The 21,104-nt window shown below is 47.4% G+C and overlaps 2 protein-coding genes across 6 annotated transcripts in view; one reads left to right on the top strand and one right to left on the bottom strand.

The window, feature by feature from the left end:
• LOC142488078 (uncharacterized) overlaps positions 1-21,104 on the bottom strand; it is a 908,622-nt gene that overhangs the window by 157,538 nt on the left and 729,980 nt on the right. The gene's annotated exons all lie outside the window — the stretch shown is intronic.
• The window catches only part of LRRC14 (leucine rich repeat containing 14), a 28,905-nt gene that overhangs the window by 1,281 nt on the left and 6,520 nt on the right, over positions 1-21,104 (top strand). Inside the window, exons 1-3 of one of the 5 annotated variants that reach the window (XM_075581303.1) lie at positions 13,477-13,632; positions 17,158-17,529; positions 19,281-19,922. In XM_075581303.1, the coding sequence (XP_075437418.1) occupies positions 17,201-17,529; positions 19,281-19,922 (971 nt within the window). In that variant the 5' untranslated portion in view covers positions 13,477-13,632; positions 17,158-17,200. Of the gene's footprint in view, positions 1-13,476; positions 13,735-17,157; positions 17,530-19,259; positions 19,923-21,104 lie in introns of those variants that run through there. The other 4 variants (XM_075581279.1, XM_075581297.1, XM_075581295.1 and 1 more) reach the window with 4 other exon arrangements.

The raw sequence follows: 21,104 nt of genomic DNA, 5'->3' as shown, positions 1-21,104 counted from the left end.
AACACCCTCACATCTCCCCGCCCTGTGTGACATGTCGCCCCCTGCGGTGCGGAGGTGTTACTGCACACCAGCGGAACACCCTCACATCTCCCCGCCCTGTGTGACATGTCGCCCCCTGCGGTGCGGAGGTGTTACTGCACACCAGCGGAACACCCTCACATCTCCCCGCCCTGTGTGACATGTCGCCGCCCTGCGGTGCGGAGGTGTTACTGCACACCAGCGGAACACCCTCACATCTCCCCGCCCTGTGTGACATGTCGCCCCCTGCGGTGCGGAGGTGTTACTGCACACCAGCGGAACACGCTCACATCTCCCCGCCCTGTGTGACATGTCGCCCCCTGCGGTGCGGAGGTATTACTGCACACCAGCGGAACACCCTCACATCTCCCCGCCCTGTGTGACGTGTCGCCCCCTGAGGCGCGGAGGTGTTACTGCACACCAGCGGAACACCCTCACATCTCCCCGTCCTGTGTGACATGTCGCCCCCTGCGGCGCGGAGGTGTTACTGCACACCAGAGGAACACCCTCACATCTCCCCGCCCCTGTGTGACATGTCGCCTCCCTGCGGTGCGGAGGTATTACTGCACACCAGCGGAACACCCTCACATCTCCCTGCCCCTGTGTGACATGTCGCCCCCTGTGGTTTGGAGGTGTTACTGCACACCAGGGGAACACCCTCACATCTCCCCGCCCTGTGTGACGTGTCGCCCCCTGCGGTTTGGAGGTATTACTGCACACCAGCGGTATTTGGAGACTTTTTTTTATCTGTTATTAAAGCAGTCCAAGCTGCCAGTTTTTTATTTTATTTTATTATTTTTCCCCCTTTAATTTGTGCATCAATGCAATCCACACAATGATAAGTAATTAGCTAAGTTGCTGATCAATCCGTTCTCCTGTGATCGATCGGCAAAGATTCGGTTAGGGGGTTCACTAAATGGATGTCAGTGCAGCAGAAGAGGACCAAAGATGCAAAGTTCTGTGGGGAAGATCATGTGACCAGGCAGTCACTAGATACAATTGGAGCGCTGCTAGAGAGGGAACAGGGCATCAAAAAAGCATTTGCCAGAGCCTGTTTCAGAAGAGGGAGGGGATGTGACTTTGTAAATGGTTGCTGTAGAAACAAAAAATGCTTGTTACATTATAATACATTAAAAATTGAATCCAGAGTTGTTTAAAAAAAAATGCTACAAGTATTTTCTCATAATACAGAACTGATGTATTTAAAAAACACAAATGTACAGTAGGATATTGCTTGGTCTGCAGCTATTTGCCGCAATCATGCAACAGAGTGTGCAAATATAAAAATAAATTTGCATTTTTAAACCACATTTGTGGGGTGTATTTTTCAGTAAAAGGGACCAGGGTACAGAACAAAGAAACGGGAGAAGGAGGGGAAGCTTAAGTAATTAAGGGTTTAACATTAACTAACCACTGAGACATCAATAATCCCTCAACTCTTGTAATATTTCAACTCTACTGGCAGCCTTGTAGTCTTGTATTTCAACTCTACTAAACACTTTTTTGAATCTACCTTTCTGATAATGAACCTACTACATACCCCAATTCTGTTCTTTACTGTGGCCTCATGTCAATGTTACTCTCTCTCTATCCACTACTACCTTCTCCCTCCTTGCCCACACCCAATGTAACCATACACCCTGGACCAAAAGCCTTGCATTATCTACTGAATATTGGCGGAGAGCTCTGAAAACCAGTACATCTAGCCCCACTCATTCTAATGGCAAACATTGCAACTTTTCAGCCTGCAAACAATTATTCAAATGTATATTTCTATCTCGCAGACTTCCTTTAATACAAATTTATGCTGTCCTGTTTACTCTGCCCTCTCTCAGGCTAAACAAACTACTTTTTTTCACTAATCAACACGCACAAATATAACCCAAGCCGACTCTTCTCTGTCTTTAACGCTCTACTCAGACCACCCTCAGCTGCCTCTTCTTCTTCCTCCATCTCACCTCTTGACTTTGCTGACTATTTTAAGGAAAAGGTGGAATCCATACGTCAGGACATCCCCTCTGTTTCCTCCTCCCATCCTACACCTCTTCCTAACTCTCCTCCTGCCTTCCTTGACTCTTTTTTCGCTGTCACATAGGAGGATGTGTCACTGTTAATCTCCTCTTCTCCCTCTACCACTTGCCCTCTTGACCCCATTCCCTCCCATCTCCTAAAACCTCTTGCTCCTACTATAATCTCTATGCTCACACAGATTTTTAACTCCTCCCTCTACTCAGGTACATTTCCTTCCTCCTTCAAACATGCAACCGTTATACCATTACTCAAAAACAGCAAGCTTGACCCTACCTGTCTTTCTATCGACCTGTCTCCCTCCTGCCTTTTGCCTCTAAACTCCTTGAACGTCTTGTATTTGCTCACTTGCTCCATTTTCTCAACACCTATTCTCTCCTAGACCCTCTACAATCTGGTTTCCACACTCCTCACTCGACAAACAGCCCTCACTAAAATAACTAAGACCTCCATACTGCCAAAGACAGAGGTCATTACACTCTGCTCATATTATTCAACCTCTCTGCAGCATTTTATACCGTGGACCACCCTGTTCTCATCACATTCTCCACACTCTTGGTATTCGTAACAAAACTCTATCCTGGATCTCCTCTTACCTCTCCCATCATACTTTCAGTGACTCCTGCTAACACCTCCTCCTTTCTTGACCTCTCAGTGGGGGTACTCCAGGGCTCTGCCCTTTTCTCTTTACACACTTTCTCTAGGTGACCTAATCACATCTTGTCAAGGGAGACCAGGTTTATCAACACATTTATACTGGGAACATATGATTGAGCAAAGCAAGGAGGTAAAATAAATTGTAATTTATTTCACGAAAAGACATACACACAATGTTCCAGGATTACAGTCAAAATACACTTACTGGGATGGGGGCAAACAAAATAATTTATTTCCAGAACAAAATCTTGTAAAAGTCTGTAGGAGTAATTGCCCAGGAGAGGGAATTGCTTGCAAAATGGCTTGGAACGGTCCTCGGTCAGCGGCGCAAGTCGCAACCGCTATGTACTCCGACAGAGCTGCTTCTTTTGTTCTGCCATGGCTGTAATGGCACTTGGAATCTTGATGAAATTTATGAATCTTAAGATGAATCTGATTCCCAATGGGCTGCAGGAATTCTTATAAGGTTCAGAACCCTATACCTAACAAGTGCAGCCAATCTCTATGTGGGAATAACTTTTCCCATCTATCCCGGAGTTGCCAATACTTCAGAAACCTGGCAGGGGTGGCTTCCTTTTCTGCTAAGGGCATGCGCCAACCTAGCACCTTTGCCACTTAGCATATGGGACCCAAACCCTCTACCTGACGACAGTAAGTCTGGGCTGGGCAACCATTTGCCAAATGGCCCGGACTTCACACTAGGATGGGGGTACTTGAGTTATCCCTCCCAACCTAACACCTCTGAAACTCTGAGACTTTCAACTCCGGACTGTAACAGACATTGTGGCATCAAGCCAGCGGGATGCCTTAGTTGTCCGGAGCTGTAAATGCCTCAGCTCATTTACAGTGAGACACAACACGCATACTAAGTTGAGTGCTATAATAAAATGAGTGTTTCACTGTCTCCGGGGTTCTGAATGAAACCCAATTATTCCTATCATGTTTAATACATCAATATAGTGGGACTATCATTCATCAATTTTTATGAAAATTTATAAAAATTGAGTTATGGTGGTTTTATATGTTCCTATCTGAACTACGCGCACGGCCACTATCAGAGCGCTAGGCGCTTCCTAACAGTAGTTGGCAAAAAGCCGCTTTTTATTCTCTAAGCGCTGGACTTAGAAACATTTTTACCCTCGCCACCTTATACCTCGTGTGGGAGAGACTCCGAACCCTTATACTGGGTTCTGGGGGTTTGGGCATATACAGGTTTATCCCCCTGCCTCGTCTTACTGTTCTGGTCTGTGTTGAAGCAAGGAGACCTGGCGGCGAGCCGCCTAACTGCTTCCTAGGGAGAATTTTATTCGGTGGTCTGTGTCCTCATGTCCCCAGGAATCTGCTAGGATTCTGGGGTACATTTTTGGGGTAGCCAGCATCTCTGGTCCCCTTCTACCCAAACACACCCTGACAATATTTTTACCGTAAAATCCTCCCTGAACTCACGCCCTGTGAATCTCCACTGGTTGGCACTCCTGGAACAGTAAAACACACCGGTGACGGGGAGGAAAGGGTTAATACCTCATTTGCCATGCATTACTGTTGATGCCCTGTCCCCGCCATTTTTATTCCCCATGTGCAGGCCATTCCCTGTCTGCGAGGGTAAAAGACAAGATACATTGCTTGCCATACCCTCTAACCAACACATGATAGCAGATCTTAAATGTAAGGCAGGATGTATTTTTTTTTGTAAGTCCAACCAGGAATTACTTGGACCTCCAGCTGTGATATGGGTGAATGAGCTTCGGTATTTTTATGACCAAGCCTCAAAGGGTTGTAATTATTTTTATAATGGAGCCTCAAAAGGCTCCCACAGATTTAGAGTCCCCCTGTCTAAAAGAGTGTCAATTATGACAAGACCCAGAGGCCCATAATGTATACAATACTGGCATACTGATGCACAGCAGATGTCAGGCTAGTGACAACTTTAAGTCAAAAATCAGACTTAGTGGCCCCAAGTTATGGGTGTAGCCCAGGTATGCTAAGTGGCATGGGCGTCAACCTGACCCATGCGCCCTGCCCACCGGACAGCCCTTTTGACCAGTCTTATGAACTGTGGGTCACTTGGCTATTCGTGTTTTTTTTTGTTCCCACGAGGGGATTGGATCCACATGTTAAAGATAGCTTTGGCCAGTCTATAACTGTGGCTCCCCAGGTATTTCCCAGTGTGATTCTTGAATTTTAATCCATGATGTAAAGATGCAAGACTTTGTTCCAGTACAGCAGCAACCAGTCCAAGAGTGAAGGGGTTAATAACCACATAACCACAGGACTTTTAAAACCAAGGCTGCATTTCTTGCACTGGCAAGCAAAGGACAATTTCTTTCGTTCCAAGGACAATTTCTTTCGTTTCCTGATCCCAGTGAGTGTGGTTTTAAGTGTATTCTGCAGATGTCGTGTGTTTGTCTATTAAGGAAATAAATCACAATTTATTTTGCAACTTGTTCTGTTCAATCAAGTACCCAGATATATAAATGTTTTGATAAAAGTTGGTGTCATCGTGACAACACCTAAATCTTTTATTACAATACAGTTCATATGCAATAACTGGGTTGATGAGTTGACACTTCAAACTCCCCAATATGGCTCCGGGGCACCTAGCCGGGCATTATACCTTTATTATTGGCCTAGGTACCCCCTCACCGTCCCACATCTCTTTGGTTTAAATATCACCTCTATGCTGACAACACATTTATTTTTCAACCCCTGACCTAATACTTCCTGTAGAGACCAATGTTTCTGAATGTCTCTCTACGTTATCATCTTGGATGGCCCACCGCCGACCTAAACTTAACATGGCTAAAACAGAGCTCCACATTCTTCCTCCAAAACCTGACCCTACTACCTTCTTCCACATTACTGTTGGAAGTACTATTATTCACCCAGTAGCTCAAGCACGCTGCCTAGGGGTCACACTCGACTCCTCTCTCACATTCAAAACGTATCTAAAAACTGTCGCTTTTTCCTCTGCAATATTACTAAGATATGCCCTTTCCTCTGTTGCTCGACTGCTAAAACTCTGACTCAGGCCCTCATTCTCTCCCGTCTCGATTACTGTAACCTCCTGCTGTCCGGCCTTCCTGCCACTCACCTGTCTCCCCTCCAATCTATCCTTAACGCTGCTGCCAGAATCACTCTACTCTTTCCTAAATCTGTCTCAGGGTCTCCCATGCTGAAATCACTCTCCTGGATTCCTATCAAATCCCACATCTCACACTCAATTCTAATCCTCACTTTTAAAGCTTTACATTCTTCTGCCCCTCCTTACATCTCAGCCCTAATTTCTCGCTATGCACCACCCTGACTCTTGCGTTCTGCTAAAGGATGTCTTCTCTCTACCCCCTTTGTATCTAAATCCCTCTCCCGCCATAAAAACCTTTCTCACTGACTGCCCCACACCTCTGGAATGCCCTTCCCCTCAGTACCCGACTAGCACCCTCTCTATCCACCTTTAAGACCCACCTTAAGACACACTTGCTTAAAGAATCATATGAATAGCACCGTGGTTAATACTATATGCAGTACATGATACATAAAGCTTGGCCCTCTGCAGACGCACTTACCAGAACGCCCTCCTCCTGTCTCTGTACGTTCTTCCTACCTACCAATTAGATTGTAAGCTCTTCAAAGCAAGGACTCTGTCACGGGAGACCAGGCAGTTTACACCTTTTTACCAGGATCATTCAATGAGCAAAACAAGATAATGAAACAAATTGTAGTTTATTCGCTTAAAATCGCTTACACAGTGGAACACAAAATACAGACGAAAAGCACACTTACTGGGGGTTGAAAACTATACTCTTCTAGGTGCAGGGAACTCTAAATAAGAGTTTTCCCCTGACCAGGACATAGCCCAAAATCCTCTGGTTCCCAAATTGGCGTGAATTCCACACGTCACCGCTCCCTTCTCTTCTGAGAACTTGGACTCCTTTTGACCGGTGGTTAGAACCAAACTCCAGGAACTAAAATCATCTTGCAATCCCAGCCGCAACTGCTACGTTCGGTTATTAGAACTTGGGCACTAAAAACGGAACTTAGACTCTGGCGGGCAGACTTTCCTGGTTGAAATCGAAGCCAGTTGTTCTGCTACTCGCACAAGAGCAACTTTGAAAAGCCCGCCCGCACTTCTGGCGCTAGAAATCTCAATCTGATTGGCTAAGATGTTTATTATAGTACTAGCTGAGAGATCTGGCGTTGCCCGGGATGTAAATCCCTAATAATTGTTTGGTGGGGTGGTGAATCTTTGAATATTGGGTGGGTGAATCTTTTTGGGGGGAAGTGAATCTTGGGTGGGGGTGTGTGAATCTTGGGTGGGAGGTTCTCCCCCCCGTCCCCGGTGCCTGTTTCCCCCCCCCCCTGTTCCTGGCGGTGTTTCTCCCCCCCCCCCCCCTCTCCGGCGGTCCCGCTGAGGGGAGGGGCGAGAGAACGGGGCCCGCGGGTGGTGAGGAGAAGCGGTGTGTGCTCCTTCCACCCCCCCCCTCCTGAGTGAAACTGGAGGCTTTCCCCCAAAACGGAGCCTGCGACGGAGGAGCCAGCAGAGGCGACTGTCACGTTCCCCCCTCACCTTTGTCGCCGGGCGAGGAGGAGAAGAGGAGAGTGGCCGGGTGGTTGTGCATCTTAGTCTCCCCCCACCCCCAAGCAGAGCTGTGTCGGCGTCGGGTGAGAATGTGGCAGTTGGGTATGTGAGGTCATAGAACCACACAGGCCAATGAGAGGCGTGCGGGGGCGGGGCTGGGCCACGGACCAATCAGATTGGCCAGAGGCTGAATGACAAACCAACGGACCAATCAGATTGCCCAGAAGCACAGCAAAAAAACAACGTTTTCCGTTTTATATATATAGATTTGGAGTTTCATTCACAAAATACTACAGCCAATCACAGCGTGGGAACTTTCCCAGTAGCCAATCTGAGCAAAGCCGGTATGGAAAGCCGGGTCTGCAGGAAATCTGAAATTGCCAAGGGACATGCACAAGTTTGCCACCTCCGTCCCTGGCTATCTCATGCCACCCGCTGGGTCAGGCTCCCCCAGGTCTAGCAGAACAAATGGCAACCCGGACGACTGCCATTGTTCCCAGGACGTGGGTACTTGAGCCCTTCCCTGTTACCCTAATGGCTTTCACACCTCCTGCATCCTCTGTTTACTTTGAACTCCAATGTCCAGCAGACTTACTGGCACCAACTTGGTAGCCCTGGCAGCCTGTCTGAATATCGGTTCCGAAAGTCCCAGCTCATTACAGTACACAACAGTACATTTCAATGTATTAATAAAAATAGACTTTAATACATCCCTAAGCCCTGGGTATGGGGAATAGATTAGAAAAGTATACTTTTCTATTCTATCAGCCTGTATTCCTCACGCACTGTCTATGAGACTTAGACTGGACTCTGAGAGTCCCCTCGCAACCTTATCTATGGTTGGAGCGCCCATGAACCTAATACAGGTGCTGGGCTACCTGGGGTACCCCCCTTAACCTAGGGACATCCACAGTTGCTGGGACACTTTTCATCCCTGTGCCCCATTTACCTTTCTGGGCTATGCTGAAGCAGGGAACCCTAGAGGTGAGTCGCGCAAGCGTTTTCAAGGGGCGATATTGCCGGGACACTGTGCCTACATGTATCCGAGAATCTGGCATGATTCCTGGGTACATTTTTAGGGGAACCGACAACTCTGGACCCCAACTACCTAGGCACATTCTGACACAACTTCTTCCTCAAAATCCCTCTTGAAACTCATCCCCTAGCAATCCCTGCTCGCTGACATGCCCGGAAAGGTAAAAACACATCAAATACTTTAATACCGCAAGGTATATGTAGCCCTGTTTCCACCTGAACACAGAAAGTTACCGATGCTGCCCTTTTACCTGTTGGCTCCCAGGAGCCTAAGCTTCCGCCACGGAGAGCCTGGGGTGATTTACTTACAACACGGTGCAGCGCCTCCACCTGTGATGGATCCCAACGGAGCGGGAGGAGCGTGCGGGCCGCCGCCGCAGAGCCTCCGGAGCGTTCCCTGCTCTTGCCCCCACCTTCCTGAATCGCAAGCGAGTCTGCCGCTTGACTCTGGCGGCACCCACGATCACCCCCGCAGCGGAGGTAACGAGGGGGGGGGAGGGGGGCAGAGGAACCCTACTACACTTACATCGTTACTGGTCTCGAGCTAAACTCTCTTGAACCCTTATACTCAGATCAGGGACAACCAAAAACGGGCTTAACCTTTATTTAGAGTCTGGTTAACCCCTCACCGTCACACCTTCAAATACTTTCTGGGCAAGCTAGCCGTCTATCTGAACAAGCTCCTCACCCCTAGCACATGCAACACTTATCATGTGACAACATGTGACTCCAAAACACTGTTCATGGTCCCAAGGCTCAACAAAGTATCCAGCCGCTTCTCCTTCTCTTACCGTGCACCCCAAAACTGGAACAATCTACCGGAGACTCTCACAGCCGCCGCCACCACCATCAGCAGTCTAAGCTCTTTGAAAACTAAAGCTGCTGTCTCCCATTTGAATGTAGTCTGTAACTGTTCCATCCGCCTATAACATATACTGTACTATGTGTTACTGTGCATGCAATGTCTTGTATAGAATGTATAACCTTGCTCACTTGTATTGTATTGTATTGTATGTCTTTATTTATATAGCGCCATTAGTGTACATAGCGCTTCACAGTAGTAATTCATGTGGTAATCAAATAAATAACAGATAATATAAATAACAGATCATGGGAATAAGTGCTTTAGACATAAAAGTAACATTTCGGAAGAGGAGTCCCTGCCCCGAGGAGCTTACAGTCTAATTGGTAGGTAGGGAGAACGTACAGAGACAGTAGGAGGGAGTTCTGGTAAGTGCGTCTGCAGGGGGGCAAGCATTATGTATCGTGTTTAGAATATCCACAGTGCTATTCATATGCTTCTTTAAGCAAGTGTGTCTTAAGGTGGGTCTTAAAGGTGGATAGAGAGGGTGCTAGTCGGGTACTGAGGGGAAGGGCATTCCAGAGGTGTGGGGCAGTCAGTGAAAAAGGTTTAAGGCGGGAGAGGGCTTTAGATACAAAGGGGGTAGAAAGAAGACATCCTTGAGAAGAACGCAAGAGTCTGGATGGTGCATACTGAGAAATTAGGGATGAGATGTAAGGAGGGGCAGAAGAATGTAAAGCTTTAAAAGTGAGGAGAAGAATGGAGTGTGAGATGCGGGATTTGATCGGAAGCCAGGAGAGGGATTTCATGAGGGGAGATGCTGAGACAGATCTAGGAAAGAGTAGAGTGATTCTGGCAGCAGCATTTAGGATAGATTGTAGGGGAGACAGGTGAGAGGCAGGAAGGCCGGACAGCAGGAGGTTACAGTAATCAAGACGGGAGAGAATGAGGACCTGAGTCAGAGTTTTAGCAGTCGAACAACAGAGGAAAGGGCGTATCTTAGTTATATTGCGGAGGAAAAAGCGACAAGTTTTAGAAATGTTTTGAATGTGAGGGGCGAATGTGAGAGAGGAGTCGAATGTGACCCCTAGGCAGCGTGCTTGGGCTACTGGGTGAATGATTGTAGTTCCAACAGTAATGTGGAAGGAGGTAGTAGGGCCAGGTTTGGGAGGAAGTATGAGGAGCTCTGTTTTAGCCATGTTGAGTTTAAGGCGTCGGAGGGCCATCCAGGATGATATAGCAGAGAGACATTCAGAAACTTTGGTTTGTACAGCAGGTGTAAGGTCAGGTGTTGAAAAGTATATTTGTGTGTCGTCGGCATAGAGGTGATAATTAAACCCAAAAGATGTTATTAGGTCACCTAGAGAGAGTGTGTACAGAGAAAAGAGAAGAGGTCCCAGGACAGAGCCCTGGGGTACCCCCACAGAGAGATCAATAGAGGAGGAGGAGGTGTTAGCAGAAGAGACACTAAAAGTACGATGGGAGAGGTAGGATGAGATCCAGGATAGAGCTTTGTTCCGAATACCTAGAGTATGGAGAATGTGGAGGAGAAGAGGGTGGTCCACGGTGTCAAATGCTGCAGAGAGGTCGAGTAATATGAGCAGAGTGTAATGACCACTTAATGTGACAATGTATTTGTAAGCATGTATTTGTAAGCATGATAACTTTGTGCCCAGGACATAGTTGAAAATGAGAGGTAACTCTGAATATATTACTACTTCCTGGTAAAACATTTTATAAATAAATGCATATAAACTGCACTGTACAGTGTCCCATACGCAAAGATATTCAATGTGCCATCTGCTGGACAGTAACTGAACTGCAACAACACAAATAATAGGTCAGTTTGACCACTAAATAAATTCAGCCGGCATAAGATCGGCATTCCGTGGCACCGCACAACTTGTTGCATGGAGTGATAACAGAGGACGTGTGGGGCATCTGGGGCGACTGATGGATACAAGATGTTACATCTGTAGGTTGCTTTCCAAACATGGTTGTGGTTTCCCTCAATGGCGGATTTCCCATTGGGCCCGGGCCTAGGGCGTAAAAATTGTGGGATGGCAAATTTCCCTCCCCCACCTCCATATATAGAGGCCCCGCTCTCTTCCCCACTGTTTGCAGGGGGAAGAGTTCGTATCTTCTCCTTCGTGCCGCCCTCCTCCTTCAGCGTCAAATGACACTGCAAGATCGTGTTACCATGGCAACATGATGCCATTTCACGCCCTGAAGGACGAGGGCAGCACGAAGGATAAGGCGGCCCGGGTGGTAAGTGCATATGGGCGGCGGATTTGTAAATCCGTCACTGGAAGGAAAGCAATTGTACAGGAACCTTCTTTAAAAGGCCCCCACTGGAATGATCAGGAATGCATCCTCACTGGGCCCATACTCCTGCAGGGATGGAATCCATGCAGCATTCTTGCCTCATTTTGGTATGGTTTCTTAACTATACACTGTAACTGGCAGCAGCAAAACACCCAACCAAAGCTTTTGTCCAGTGGAAGTCTGAAAACACAAATCTGACAACATAAAATGCCACAGACACTCCAATCTAGCTGGGCCTCGGAGGAGTGGAATTTGCAGGAAAAAGTGCACCCATTCCTACCCTTAGTTACCTCTCGTTTTCAAGTATCTCCTGGGCACAAAGTTATGTTGACAATACATGGTTACATTATATGAACAGAGGCTATACATTATATTTACAGACATTTCATGTACATGTAACACATGTACCCCCCTCTCTGGGAGATACACTGCATTACTGTGTTAGTGTGGTGCTGAGGCATACCTGCTGGTTCAGGAGAGCTGAGTAGCCGCGATGGTAAGAGCAACAGGACAGGCTTTTGGTCTTTTACATGAGCTTCCGTTCTTGGTACTTTGGATGGTGCTTACCCCGGTAGTATGGGGCCTTGAGTCTTGAAGGTCCCCAGGCCTTTCAGCCTGGGATGGGCCAGCTCATCCATGCAATGGGAGCGTCTGACAGCCCACGCTCTCTCATTTGCAGGCAGAGCAAGACTGCTCTAACTTTGCAACACCCACTGGTTAGCCTCAGGAAGGGGCAGGCTCATGGTCTGTACCCATCACTGATAGGCGTACACTGGCCATGAATCACCACCTTACTTCCATCACTTACAAGTGGGGCATAAGGGGGGGTCAATGGGCCATAGATTAACCCATGAAGGCCCTGAACGTACTTATATCACAGATGCATTATGGGGGAAAGAGGTATTATGGGACATACAGCAGGGCCCCGCTTCTCGGTGCTCCACTTTTCGGCGATCCGCCGAGAAAGGGGCCGCCATGTCCACGCATGCGCAGAACGGGACGTCCAGGGGTCACGCATGCGCACAATGGGCCGGCCAGGGGTCACGCATGCGCGGAATGGAGGGGTTTCCTTCTGTTGCGCATGCGCAGAACGGCGCATTGCCGGTCTGCGCATGCGCACCTAACGAAAATCGCCGGTTCCACTTTCCGCCGGTTTTCGCTTTATGGTGGGTCCTCAGAACGGAACCCGCCGTATTAGTGGGGCCCTCCTGTACCATGTTACATACAGTTACAGACAATAAGTGTTATGAGAGTATGTAACAGTTAAAGACATGATTAAAATGTGAGACAGCTGAAGTCTTGAAAGAACTTAAACTGGAAGCAGCTTTGACAGTCTTTGGTAGGTTGTATATACCCTATGAGCATTCAAGATTCCTGATCCTCCTTATCTCAAAAGTAATCCCCAACAGTGAAAAACATGATTGAGCATATCGGCAGTCTTCTTAAAATAAATCCTTTATTATGTCCAAGTGAAAAAATGAGAAAGCTATCTCCCTCCTTGGCCTGTGCTAAGAAGGAAGTTACATGACTGGAAGGAAGGGAGAAGGGCCTCCCTCCCCATAATCACCAAATCTAGAATCTAGGTGTACAGGCATTTGGCTTGATACATTATATTGTGTAGTTTTAAGCTATGCTACATTATTAACCCCCTGGAAGTGGTAGACCTAGAGAATTGGGCTCTAATTCCTTTGCTGTCAAATTTGTCTGAAACGGGTATGTTGACACTGAAAAGGTTAATATTGGGAGTGAATCCCTGTTACCTGCCCAGTGTAGATAAAAAGAAGAATGCAACCAAGATCTCACCACAAAATATATCAAAATAAAAATACACTTTACTAACGTATTACTTGTATGAATCACCACATTCCCCTCTCCCAGCTCTGGATTAAATTCCACCACCAAGATGGCGCCGGGCCATTCCTATTCTTTTCAGTGACCTACAAGGCTGCCACCACCAAGATGGCGCCGGGTCATTTTCCTATTCTTTGCAGTGACCTACAAGGCCGCCACCTCAAAGATGGCGCCGCGCGGCGGCTCTACTTTTTCTTACGTCATCACAGCTGCATCCAATCGCCCCGGATCGTCATTTCTCGTTGCCTGGCGGAAGAGGTTGGTGTTGACAGTGAGTGATGGTCGAGTGGAACGGGCGGCGCTGTATTTCTGATGCTGGACACGGGGAGATGGGAACCCGGTGTGTATATCCTTCTGCACCAGGACACACAGCAGATATATAAAATCACCACAAGGCTGCAGCCAGGAAGTGTCTGTGGGATGAGTGTCACTCAGTAGTGGGGTGAGTCTCACTCTGAGGAGTGTCACTCAGTAGTGGGGGGAGTCTCACTCTGAGGATGAGGGACACACAGTTTACAGCAATTTCACACCTTGAGAGTGACAGTGGGGTGGGAGTCTCACTCAAGGATCAGTGACACTCAGCAGGAGGGAGGTCTTCATGAGGACAAGTGACAATGTGGGGGGGGGGAGGAGGTCTCGCTCCTTGAGAATGAGTGACACTCAGTAGGAGAGAGTCTCTCTCCTTGATGACTTTTACCAATGAACATGATCTAGTCTCACTTATTGCTGGGCAGACTTATTCATAAGAAGGTAGTGACACTTATATGAAGACCAGATCACTCCTTTGGAGGCATACTTCTTTGTCATGAGTTTCACTCACAGAGAGGCAGTCTTAGGGCTTTAGGATGTGTCACTGACTGTCAGGCAGCCTTGTTCCTATAAGTGTTAGGCTGCGCTTATACTGCCGATGATGTCACCCATCGCCATTGCGAAAGTTGTAATTCCATATTTTCGAGATGTCACTGGCTACAAGGACATGATGTCAGCAAGGGGGAAGGCAGAGGGATGGAGAAGCTCCCTGATTTGCTTATACCCAGTCACATGTGGAGACCGTCTCTCCAAAAATCAAATTCTAATGACTACAAGAATGTTGGTAGCTCCGTCGCGCCGTTGTCGTCGCGTCCACTATAAGCGCTGGCGACAATGCATTTGTTTTGACGTGACATCGCTGTCGCCGGCACTATAAGTGCAGCCTTGTTACTATAAGTGTTAGTCATGGAAAGGCAGTTTCACTGCTATGGGATGTGTCACTCAGTGGGAGCAAGTCTCAATGTAAGCCATTGAAAAGCAGTCTCAGGATTAGTGATACTCGATGACCGTTTCACCCATTTATTGTCAGGCAATCTCACTCATAGTTGTAGTATGGACTGTAGAATTTGAGGTGGTTTATCCAGATACACATATTCATAAGAATTTGGTGATTTTTCTTTAATATTATCTGAATGATGGTATTATTCCAGAACTGAACTGCACTATTTTGAGCCCTCTTATTTCCTGCTCAGGTGGTACGATATAGCCAACGAATCAATCTGATAATCCTTTTTATTTGTATGGCACCAACATTCTGCAGCGCAGTACAACGTGGGTGGGAGGACAATAACATTGTATGGCAAAAGAGCACATGTATGTTGAGAGAAACTGCAACAATGTGAAGGAGGTCCCTACCCCAAAGATCTTACAATCTAGATACTCATTGTGCCGAACAAGTACAAGTCAACATCTTCAGGGGTTGTGCTTCAAACTCTCCTGGCTGCACAACTGATACGTTACCCATTTCATATGGACATGCCTTACTATTGAGTGCCCCTGGCAGCCATTTGTTTATTAAATCATTAGCAATGTGTAGGCGTTTATTCGCAAGTACAGAAGGGATGTTTAGCTAGTGATTAAATTTGATATGCCGATTTAGGATGCAAATGAGGGAATTTGGTCAGATTAAGGTGCGAGATGGGAATTAACAACTAAAATCCCATACATTTCTTTAGAATTAAGGACCACATGATGCCTACTTTGCCTATGGGAATGTGTATGGCTATGTCTTGCAGCAAGTAAAATAGGATTTGCCAGGGTTATAGTATAAAGGGAGGGATCTTTGTTTAGTTATTGTTGAGGGGAGACATGAGTAGAGTAATAATTTCTCCCTTATGGTGACACTGTTTTACCTATTCTAGATCAGTGTCAATGAGTTAAGAAAACTACACGCACATAATGGTTTTTCAGAACTGATATGACCGATAATTCCCGATAGTCTTGCAGTTCAATTAATAGATCAGTGTTTCCCAACTCCAGTCCTCAGGGAACCCCATCAGGTCTTAAGGATATCCCTGCTCCAGCACAGGTGGGTCAATCAGCGGGTCAGTCATTTTGACTCAGTCATTTTGACTGAGCCACCCGTGCTGGAGCAGGGATATTTTTAAGACCTGACCTGTTGGAGTTCCCAGAGGACTGGAGTTGGGAAACACTGGAATAGATGCCTAAATGCCACATGAAGTGAGATAGTACAGTTTAGATCTAAAGGGCCCTGATTTCATGTCTATGTCCAAACTCCTATGTGTTTAGAAAACTAACTCTGAGATTGAACCTAAGCGTTATTTTGTTCAACTTTTAAAACATTTTCTTATAGGAAGGTCTAGGAGCGCTGAAACTGCACGTGTGCGTCTTTTCAGTCAAACCTAGTAAACGAGGGACTTAGAAGAAATTGTGAAATATTTGTATTTTATCTTTGTGTTTAATGGTAAATGTTTATGCACTGTATACGATCTTGGGATTTCCAAGTCCATGTTTCCGAGAGACCAGCTGGCTACCAAGTTGTTGCCACTAACTCTGCTCGGGCCCCGGACTTTAAAGCCACAGAGATTGCCAAGGTGTGAAAGCCATTTTGGCGGTGGAGTTGGACTTGAGTAACCTCGTCCTGGGTTGAATGGAAGCCATCGGCCGACCATTTGCCCAGCCCAGACCTTGAGGCGCCTAACTCCACGAGTGGCTTCTGACTCGCAGTTGGCAGAGGTGCCAAGTTGGCGCATGCCCCTGTCAGATTTCGAATCCATCCTTGCCCGGCTTCAGGAGACTGGCCGATCGCTGATTTGCTGGTAGAAATTCTCCCACGCTCGGATTGGCTGGAGTATTTCATGAATGGGACTTAAATACTATAAGAAACCCAGCAGCCAATCCGGACTCCAGATTCTAACCACCAAAACAGCAGCGGCAAATTCGAACTCACCAAAAGATGCTCTCGGAGAAATAGACGTGAGCCGGCTTCAGAAATTTCAAGACAAGAAATTTTCTAAGTCCCACTTTTCGGGGCCAAGTTCTGAAAAGAGAACGTAGCGGTCGCAGCTGGAACTACAAGCCAAAAAGAGTACCAGGACGTTTGGTACTTTCTCCCGGTCAAGGGATTTCAGCATCTCCGGATGAGATACAACGGTGGCGTCTGGTAACTCACGCCGAATTGAGTTCCAGGACTTTTGCGGGTAACTCCCGGTCAACCTAAAGACTTTGTTTTCTGTGCTATTTAAACTAGGAAAGTTTAGTTTTGTAGCCCAGACCCCCAGTAAGTGTGTTTTCTCCTGTATATTGTAATCCACTGTATGTACGTCTGTTTCAAAGGAATAACTCACAATTTGTTTTACTTCTTGGTTTTGCTCAGTGATATGATCCCGGTATAAAGGTGTAAATCCCTGGTCTCCTGTGACAAACAGACATTGAAAAAAATCAAATAATTGAATTGGCTTTTTTTTAAACCATAAAAATACAAATGTATGTACCAGGCAACAGCTATATTAAATATCACTGTCTTTAAGGCTGTAGGAAGGAATAGTCGACTCGTTGGTTTATACTAATATTCTATTTCTCTTGCTGTCCTCAGGTTGTGACCCCTGGATATCTGTGATTTGGACTTTTTTACAGTGATGTTGTCACTAGTATTTGTTTGCGCTCAGAAGGTTGTTTCTGATCATGCCTCCATTCAGCGGGCCCTGGAGTTTATCCCCAAAGAACTGTATCCAGTTTTGTTCAAGGCGGCCTTCCTCGGCAAGAAGACCCTGGTGCTCCAGGACCTGGTCCAGCAGTGGCCGTTCTTCGTCCTCAGCTTCCAGAAGCTGCTGCACCGTGACCGGCACTGCAACCCTTCCCTGCTCAAGGAGAAGCCCAGCAAGCTGTGCGTGCAGACAGTGATACTGGGAGTCATGGCCTACCTAAGTGAAGCTCTGACCAAGGAGGACGGAGGAAGTCATGCCCGGTAATGCATACGAACTACACCAGGCATATAAATGAAGTCCTAGTTCTGTGTGTTGGTGGAAGAAAGCGGCAGTAATACTGTATGTTTTGGCTGTGTATGCTGTTGCTGGCAAAGCTGTGTTCTTTATTCCCCCAAACCAATATTAGCCTTCATCAATGATTTTCAGTCTGTGTTCTGTGGAAGATTTTCAGGGGTTCCCTGAAAATTATTTGGTAATACATTTTTTTTTTTAATGTAATAAAAAAAAAAAAAAGTTTATTTAATGTCCTACAATAATCATATTTTAAATCCTGCAGAAATGATTGTTGATTATTTTTTTAATAATACATATACCCTTCCACAGCAACAGTATTTTTACGTGTGTGCAAAGTTTAAGCAAACCGTGCTACTACAGATTTAGAGGGCTCCTACGGTCACAAACCTTTCTTCTTTTTAAGGTATTCGGCAATCCTTTAAAGGATTGAATACAATTGGCCTAAGTCTCTTCCTTAGGTCCTTAACTTTATAGTCATTTTGAGCCTCGGTCTTCCTTACGTTTTCAGCTCCCGGGGTCATTCACAAATTGGTGTTCGCTACCATGTGCGACGCGCCAGGCCCATTGTGTGACATAGTTTCACTGCTCATAGCACAGCAGGGCTTTGTGATCGCATCTCATAGATTGCCAGTTGTCTATGACTTGCTTATATGTGACCTGTCCCATTTGTGTAGCCATGGCTTCCATATGATGTTATCAGACCGGTATGGAGGTTTAGATCAGGGGCGCGCAAACTATTTTTGCTGCCCCCCCCCCCCCCCGTGCCTCCTTTCCTTGCTGCGCGCCCCCCCACCTCACACGGCGTCAGGTCGTGTGACGTCACGAAACGTGGCAACCGTGACGTCACATGACCCCGCTGTGTCATGTGATGCCACGTTGCCATGGTAACGCACCCTGGAGCCAACTGAACCTCGGAAGTAGAGGTTGCAGAGGCCTCGCACGGTCCCCCGGCAATTAGTTTAAATGCCTGGGGGGAGAGCGCGGGACCTCTGCAACCGCCCGCGACCCCCAGTTTGCGCACCGCTGGTTTAGATATTACAACAGGCTAGGAAAGTAGCACTGCGAATGTGCAGCACTTCGCTTACAGGATACAATTCCTTTGTAGATTAAGTTATCAGCAGTTACTTGCTAAGAAAGAACTTTTCACTCATTCAATATGAAGCATTATTCTTTCATTCAGTGATTCAGGATATCCCTGCTTCAGTACAGGTGGCTCAATCAGAAGCTCAGTCTTCAACGGAGCCACCTGTGCTGAAGCAGGGATATCCTGAAAACCTGACCTGGTGGGGGGGCGGGGGGTGGAGGGTTTTGAGGACTGGAGTTGAGCACCAAACACTGTGTCCCGTTCTGGAGAATGTAAAGAAAGTAGAAATGGTGCAAAGCAGGGCTAATAAAATGGCCCACGCTCCTAAACGTATCAGAAAAGATTGAGATCAACTTGTTGAGCTCGGAGGATTGAAGGGAGTTGGGGATTGAAACTTTCAAATACTGTATATCAAATGTATTATTAACCTATAAGGAGCCAGTGCTCCTTCATAACAACAATATAGCAATTATTCATGGCAAGTATATACCTGATGGGCTAATACTGGACTGAAATGCTGCTTTATTCTGGGTATAGACGATAAACTACTCTCAATGGCGATTTAAGTGAGAGAGTGCGTCACCGAACCCATCCTTTTTTGTTTTATTGAAGGGGTTATTCTACTCTCTGCAGGAAGCAGCAGCTGCGGCTTCTGGATATGACCGGCCTGCAGGACGATGACTTGGAGCCAGACCCCGACACCATGAGTCTCTGGTCCCGCACAGTGACCCTGGCCAAAGCCTGCATTGACATATCCAGGCGACACTGCGACGAAGTGATGCGGGTGTCCAAGCGCAGGAAAGGATCTGGCGTCGCCGTGCTGACCCCGCCCGCACCTTGCAGCCCTGTGTACGTGGAGGTGCGCGTGGACCTCTTTGTGAACAGTACATCCTATGGTGTCCTGCGGGAGGCGCTCCACGTGAGCGCGCACGGCCCCCTGCGTCTGCAGTGCAGGGACCTCCGGGCGGAGGAGCTCTCCCTCCGCAGCACCGCGGGGCTTCTCGAACTTCTCAGCCCTGCCGGAATCCGTCAGATAGACCTGAGGTTCAATAACCTGGGACTCCCCGGCCTGAACGTCCTTCTCCCGCACATGGCCAAGTTCACCAGCCTGCAGAGCCTCAAGCTGCCGTACAGTAACATCGACGTGAGGCGGCCGTCTCCGGTGATGGAGGAAGGGCTGCAGAACTTTGCCTCTCAGCTAGGACAACTCTGCGCTCTGAAGGAGCTGAACCTGGGATCGTCGCGGCTCTCTGGGAGGCTACGACAGGTGCTCAGGTAAGAGTTGCTAAAGACGACGGAATTGACTCTTTACCCTTCGTCATTATTCCTGCATCCAGGGCAGCCAACAAAAGGTTTTGGAGCCCAGGACAAATATGGGCCCACCGCACGTTACAACGTAATTTATAGCTCCGTCTGCTTTGCCCGGTCATGTCTCTTTCCCCCCCACCCTGTGTCTTTTTCTCTCCTTTTACTCTTACACCCTTAATGTCATACACACAAAGGGGATACCTTGTTGTGGTTACAGGCTTAAAAATACATCGGCCAAAGAATTTGACTAAACTTGTCTTCTTGGATGTAGCACTGGGGCTTTTTGTCTTTTTTTTGAAGTGAAACTTCTTTGCTGGCACCTACAGAGTTTTCATGGGGAAAAAATACTTACCTTATTACGCGGGTGACGTCATGGGCGAGTGACCATCGCGCGCGCGCAAAAAAAACCCACCATTCCAGGCCGCACCGAGGTTAACACTACAGGCATACCCCGGTTTAAGGACACTCACTTTAAGTACACTCGTGAGTAAGGACATATCGCCCAGTTGGCAAACGGCAGCTCACGCATGCGCCTGTCAGCACGTCCTGAACAGCTATACCGGCTCCCTACCTGCACCGAAGCTGTGCGCAAGCGGGCAGACAATAGAGCCTTTTACAAATGCGTTATTTACATCAGTTATGCAAGTATATGACGATTGCCGTACAGTACATGCATCGATAAGTGGGAAAAAAGGTAGTGCTTCACTTTAACGACATTTTCGCTTTCCATACATGCTCCGGACCCATTGCGTACGTTAATGCGGGGTATGCCTGTACGCATGCGCAGAAGAGGTTGTGGGCCGCGGCACGCATGCGCAGAACCCATTAGTCACCGCCCCATATTCGCAATACAGCCCTTCAAGCGAATCACATACTGCTCATGCGCACAACTACCCTCGCGTCCCTAACGGCTGACAATAGGCATGCGCACAATCGCATACCATGTGCATGCACACGCACACCCCCGTACATCTTAACGTGCGCATGCGCAGAGTGTTCGCCGCGTCACGCCCAAAGTCAAAGGCTGCTCATCCTCTCATCGCTTTCACAGCCGTACCGGCGCCTGTGAAAGCCTGGCCATGCACCAAGTCACCCCTCGCCACCACCTCATGCACAGAGACTACTTGCCCTCTTTCCACACACTTCATG

This window comes from Ascaphus truei, chromosome 2 (genome assembly GCF_040206685.1).
Source record: "Ascaphus truei isolate aAscTru1 chromosome 2, aAscTru1.hap1, whole genome shotgun sequence".
Classification (NCBI taxonomy): domain Eukaryota; kingdom Metazoa; phylum Chordata; class Amphibia; order Anura; family Ascaphidae; genus Ascaphus; species Ascaphus truei.
This window is presented reverse-complemented; position numbering and strand designations above follow the sequence as displayed.